Consider the following 6796-nt stretch of genomic DNA (forward strand, 5'->3'; position numbering starts at 1 on the left):
ACGAGCATTTTTTGTGTGTATAATGTGTTGTGTCTCCTCAATCAAAGTTAGCCAATTTAAACCAAATAAACGCATTTTTTCCGCGTTTGTGCGAAACAGCTCTTAAGATCAAAACAGCCACATAATAATATATTTACGATGATGTTTTATGGGTTTCCAGCAAATGATTACATTCCTTTATTACCTTGGTGTAAAGTTTGAAAACATTCGCTGCATATGTTTGTACTCCTGGTAGTTGTAGTTGAGTTATTAAAAACCTTGTAGTTGAGTTATTAAAATATAATTTATATTTAATTTCCAGTGATATAGAAGGTACCATAGGAACATAAAAAAAGGAACATCAAAAAAATTCCTGGTTATTTCATAAGATCGAAATACTTGCTTTATTAAGATGTTCATATTTGGCGTTTATTTTGGGGCCCCCTATAGGGACGCCAAGCAATTCTTAGGGGGCGCGAGCTCTAAGTTTAAGATTTAATTATTTTGCAATGATTCTAATAATGGTTTCGTTTGTGTTGTAAACCACTTCTACAGCGCTGTACAAACTCTGTTTTTGCCAACTTCAACATTGACACGGCAAAAAATTTTAGCGCTTCGCGCGAATCTTATGTTGTCTATTTTTGTTAACTTTTTTAGCACAAAGTAACTTTTAAGTGCCATTGCATGTTTTTATATCATCGTAGTATAACGGCCCTATTTAATTACAATTTTGCTAACTTATAGATAAACGATAAAAATCATCCACCGTTCAAACTATTTTTTATCATATTTTATATATGATAACAGGTTAGCATCAGTGGGAGTCAAACTTTTTGCGCGAATCGATTTGCAATATTGCCGTTGTATTGTGTGTCGTCACATCTTTTGAAACACGATAACGCAATGTTTAATCTTTGCACTTGACATTTTTATTTAATTAGTTCGTGCATGTGCAATTTGATGTTGTGTGCCCAATGCGAAAAACCTTCTGAATTTACAATTTAGGGTCAATTCAACCATTTAAACTCAATTTTTTTTTTTTTTCGACTGACAACAAGCTTAACTATTTTCAAGTTGTCTCAGTGATATTTAATTGAAAATGCCGAATTGCTTTTCGTATATGGGCTGCGCAAGGCATAAGAAAATTATCAACAGGGGGCGTGGCTGAAAAAAGGTTAAAAACCACTGGTCGATAGCATACAGGTGGTTCTCAGCGGATACTTGTATTTTCCTCATTATTCTTTAAATTTAGACAACCATAAAGCAAAATGAGCTATAATCTGTAATGCCGTAGAGGAAAACTCTGTTTACTGATGGGTGTGGTAAATTTGTGCCATGTACCTTATTCTATGTTATGTATTACGCCGTGTTTATTTGTGACATGTTGTGTTGCAGGTAATGTTTAGTTTAAATTCAGTTCATAAAAACCTAGCAATCCCTAGGTCACCACAATTTTATGAACTGCTTTGTTAACATTGACCTTGTGCTTTACCAATCGCCATGGAGAGACTGATGAGGCCAGACCGTCTGGAACTTGATCCCAATGACCCAGAGGCCATTAAAATGTATAAACATTGGTGGCGTTCATTTGATGGTTTTATTCGAGCCATTGAGAAAACACAAAATAGCCACCGGAGTGGAACCAGCCAAGAAACAGGTGGTGTTATTACTTTATCATCAGAAGAAAAATTAGACCTCCTTGTCAATGGCATATCACATAAACTCTACTCCTATGTAGAATCCTGTGAAACCTTTCAATCTGCTAAAGAGACTCTTAACAAAGTTTTTCTGAAAGAAAATAACATCACAGTAGCTCGTCATTTATTGATGGTGAGAAAACAGAAACCGGATGAGAACTTAACTGATTTCATGTATGCTTTGCATGAGCTTTCTAAATCCTGTGATTTTCAGGATGTCGATGCAGATACTTATCGACAAGAAATGGTTCGCGACTCCTTTATTAGTGGCATGGTAGCCCCCGACATCCGACAAAGACTTCTTGAGAAAAATAAGGTTACCTGTAAAGAAGCCTTCGATCAAGCCTTGGTGTTAGAACGAGCAAGGAATGAGGCCGTGACCTTTATTAAGGAAACTACAAATGTGACCATTGCAGCCTCAGAGACTCCTGAGTCCACTGTTTTTGCAATAGCTAAGAAAGATTGTTTCTACTGTGGAGGTTCTATGCATCCTGGAGGCCGCTCCTCTTGTCCAGCTAGAGAAGCCACTTGTAACTCCTGTGGTCGCAAAGGTCACTATGCTAAAAAGTGTTTGTCGAGAATAAGAAAGAAGGGATTTAGTAGTTCCTTCAAGACATCGGCTTCAGTTCTGCCACAAACAGAAAGTGGAGAGTCTACTTTTGCATCTATCACAAATTCTTTCATATATATGATGAATGGGCACCCTGATCCACCTTTAGGTTTATATCCCGCACTTATTAAAGTCTCCCTTGGTGCCAGGATGCTAAACGCTTTGGTGGATTCTGGAGCAACTGGATGTTACTTGGATAGTCGAGTATGTCAGGAACATCACTTACCTGTTTCTGGGCAAAGATCCAAAGTAGGTATGGCTTCACGAAAGGCTTCAGCTGAGGTAATTGGCACTACTTGTACAACATTGTGGCTAAATAAATCCCGCTATTCTCTGACATTTGAGGTGGTTGATGAGTTATGTGCTGAAGTTATTCTGGGACAATCATTTCTCGGCCTTCATAAAGGGGCATTCTTTCACTTTAAGGGTCCTCGTCCTCTTCTTAACATTTGCCCTACTTACCCAAATAATAGCACTTGTAGTGTGGCTGCAGCCAATGTGAAACCATTTAGACTCTTTACAGATCTAGAAAGGGGATTCAGACCTATTGCTGTAAAATCACGTCGGTATTCAGCTGATGACCAATATTTTATCCGTAAGGAAGTTTCAAAACTTCTAGAAGAGGATATTATTGAACCTTCAAGAAGTCCTTGGCGTGCACAAGTTTTGGTTGCAAAGAGTGGTAATCACCGCCGTCGATTGGTCATTGATTACTCTCAAACTGTGAATCGCTTTACATTTCTAGATGCATATCCGCTGCCCAGGATAGATGATCAAGTAAATGCTGTTGCTAAAGGCTCTTTAGCACGCTTGATTTGCGCTCTGCCTATCATCAGATTCCCCTGCATGAAGAAGATAGACCTTTTACCGCTTTTGAGGCCGATGGTCGACTATATCAGTATAAAAGACTGCCTTTTGGACTGACCAATGGAGTATCTGTTTTTCAAAGACTGATAGATGTTATCATTTCAAAATATAGGTTAAGAAAAACGTTTGCCTACCTGGACAATGTAACTGTGGTGGGAAACTCACAGGAGGAACATGACAGAAATCTTGAAGCCCTATTACATGCTGCCGGGAAGGAAGGCCTCACCTTCAACGAAGAAAAGTCACATATTGCAAAGAAGGAAATTCAACTGTTGGGATACCTGGTAAAGCCTGGTAAAATCCAGCCTGATCCTGAGCGGTTGAAGCCACTCTTGGACATGCCCATGCCTCAAACACTTGCTGAACTCCGACGCGCTGTGGGTCTATTTGCATACTATGCCCGTTGGGTTCATCAGTTTTCAGATAAGGTTCGACCCCTTGTCAAAGCCATTCAGGAAAAGGCTCTCCCATTGGCTAAACCACAAGCTATGGCTTTTGCAGAGCTTAGAAAAAGTTTGGCTTCCGCCTGTCTGAAAAATATTGATCCTTATCAACCCTTTACTGTGGAGTGTGATGCCTCCCAATTTGCACTGGCCGCTACCCTGAACCAATGTGGTCGCCCTGTCGCTTTTTACTCCCGGACCTTTACGAAAAGCGAACTCAACTACCCTATCGTGGAGAAGGAGGCTACAGCTATTATGGAGGCTACGAGAAAATGGAGTCATTTCTTGCATGGTAACACCTTTACATTATTGACTGACCAGCGTGCTCTTTCTTATATGTTTGATCCTGTCCGCCCAGGTAAAATTAAAAATGCTAAGTTCCAGCTGTGGCGAGCTGAACTGGGGGCCTTTTCATATCGCGTTCACCACCGTCCTGGTAAACTAAACACTGCTCCGGATGCCCTTTCAAGAATTTCTTCTCTATGTTTCATGGGAAATGCTGGACTAGTCCAAATCCATAGGCAATTGGGGCACCCTGGGGTAACACGCCTACTTCATTTTATAAAAGCGCGCAACTTACCTTACTCTATTAATGAGGTTCGGCAAACATGTGCAGAATGTAAAGTTTGTGCCGAAGTAAAACCTCGTTTTCACCGCAAGTCTAATGAGTCTTTAATCAAAGCTTCTTCTCCATGGGAAAGAATTAGCATTGATTTTAAAGGACCTGTCAGGGGTAGAAGACATTACATTCTCTTTGTGGTGGATGAATTTTCCCGTTTTCCTTTTGCAATTCCCTGTTCTGACATGACTACGAAAACCGTCATAGCTTCGCTAACTTCACTTTTTGCTCTTTTTGGTCTACCCTCTTTCGTCCACAGTGACCGGGGCACAGCCTTTGCTTCTGGTGAATTTAAAAAGTTTTTGACCGATAGAGGAGTGGTACCAAGTCGGACTACTCCCTATCATCCTACTGGTAACAGCCAATGTGAAAGAGTGAACCAAACCATATGGCGAACAGTTAAACTCCTTTTAAAGGACAGGGGTCTGGGAGAAGATAGATGGGAAGAAATCTTAGTGGAGGCCCTTCATTCCGTAAGATCTCTGCTTTGCACCTCAACAAACCAAACCCCTCATGAGCGTTTCTTAAACTTCGGACGAAGAACTATGCTGGGAAGATCATTACCATCATGGCTGCTCCAGCCTGGAAAAGTTTTGATGAGACGATTTGTGCGAAATAAAGGAGATCCCTTAGTTGATGAGGTAGACTTGCTGGAAGCCAATCAAAGTTTTGCACATATTCGGCTTCCAGGGGGGCGTGAATCGACAGTGTCTGTGCAGGATTTAGCTCCTTGCCCTGAAGACCATGAAGTCCCTCCACTGCCAGATGCAGAATCCTTTGGCGAGTCTCTTGAAAATGGAGTCCCAATTTCTACCAATTCGCCTCCCCATACTACTAGGCCATCTACAGTTACTACACCAGAATCTGCATTGGACAGATCATCGGTAGAAGATTTGGCTCATGGTACAGATGAGTTACCTCCTACTTCACCTTCTCCTTTTGCGTTTCCACCTGCTTCGCCTACTGGTTTGCAAGTGAGGCGTTCATCCAGAATTCATAAACCCCCTTCACGGTTTGGGGATTGGACTCATTAAAAATGAACCCTTAAAATTGTTTAAATGAAACAATGTTTTTTTGTTGGGTGTACAGTGTACTTTCATTATTTAGAGGGGAAAAATGTGGTAAATTTGTGCCATGTACCTTATTCTATGTTATGTATTACGCCGTGTTTATTTGTGACATGTTGTGTTGCAGGTAATGTTTAGTTTAAATTCAGTTCATAAAAACCTAGCAATCCCTAGGTCACCACAATGGGCTACGACAAAAGTATCCTTGTTTTAGAAAAGGACGTATATTAATTTCGAAGCTGAATGCATTACTTGTGGATATGGCACGATTTTCTTAAACGTAACCATTCTACTTTTTTTTACTTGCAGGCAAAATTATGTACTCTTTATGGGTGCTAAAAATATGGTAGCCCTATTCTAAGCAAGATATTTTACACACTCGGGAAATCGCAAGCAATACAACGAAAGTGACTAGTATTTAAATTTGCATTTTTACGTAAAGTATTGGTCGCTTAAACAGAAACGCAAGAAACAGGGTTTATCAAAAGTAATACCAATGAAATCAATCATGCATTGCCATGCAGTTATGGAGACGAAGGTGAAAATAACGACGAAGCAGTTGCACTAGTCAACAATTTGCTCAATGATGTGGCCTCTTGGCCTGAATTTATAGATCACCATTTGAAAGTTGAGCTAGTCAAAGCAGGACCAGATAAGTATCAAAACAAGGATGGCCCATTTGGTTCCAGCAGCATAATAATTAAATTTGGAGATAGCACTAAGCTTGAGCGAAGAAGTGTTTCCAAAGAATGGTTCTATAAAATACTCAAAAACGGTGACAGAATTTTGAGAAGTTGTTTATTATATTTGAAAAAGGAATCTGGATTGTATTGTTACTATTGTAAGTTGTTCCACTTTACTGGCTATGCTTTATTTATCACAAAATGTTTCAATATTTTTTGGCATTAAAATCCACGCATATTTGAGCATGAGAATTCCAAAATCCACAAAGAATGCATAAACAAATGGAAAGAGCTTGCAATGAGACTACAATTGACAAGATCATGCAGAAACATAAGGATAAAGAGCGAAAAAAGTGGAAAGCAATTTTAGAAAGCGTTGTTGATGTCATATTATTTCTAAGTAAGCAAACCTCCTTTTCGAGGATATCGTGAAGCTTTTGAATCCAACAACCAAGGGAATTTTTTAGAGAAGGTGAAGCTTCTGGCAAAATATAGTCCCGTACTCATACTTATCTTTTTCCCTCAAAATGAGCTTATTTTGCTTCTCAGTAAACAAGTCAAAAACATCGCTTTTAAAGAGGTGCGCGAAGCTAAATATTTTGTGATTATGTGCGACAGTACTCCGGAGATATCACATACTGATCAAATTACTCTTAGTCAGATATGTAACAATCAAAAACAGTATGCCCAACTATAGGAATCGTTTTTGAATTTCTTTTTGTTAAGCGGAAAAACGGCAGCTGAAATTTCTCAATATATTATTTTAGAACTTGAACTAAACAACTTAGATGTGATAATGTGTAGGGGACAAGGCTACGACAACGCACCAAC

At 39.5% G+C, this 6796-nt stretch overlaps 1 protein-coding gene across 1 annotated transcript; it reads left to right on the top strand.

The window, feature by feature from the left end:
• The first annotated feature begins 1479 nt into the window (after positions 1–1479).
• On the top strand, positions 1480–5315 carry LOC146136302 (uncharacterized). The gene is made up of 2 exons (XM_083396197.1): positions 1480–2988; positions 4734–5315. Exons 1-2 carry the CDS (start codon positions 1480–1482, stop codon positions 5247–5249), a joined length of 2025 nt encoding a protein of 674 aa, XP_083252323.1. The 3' UTR covers positions 5250–5315.
• The last annotated feature ends 1481 nt before the right edge of the window (positions 5316–6796 follow it).

This window comes from Ascidiella aspersa, chromosome 8 (assembly GCF_963924565.1).
Source record: "Ascidiella aspersa chromosome 8, kaAscAspe10.2, whole genome shotgun sequence".
NCBI classification, from domain to species: Eukaryota; Metazoa; Chordata; class Ascidiacea; order Phlebobranchia; family Ascidiidae; genus Ascidiella; species Ascidiella aspersa.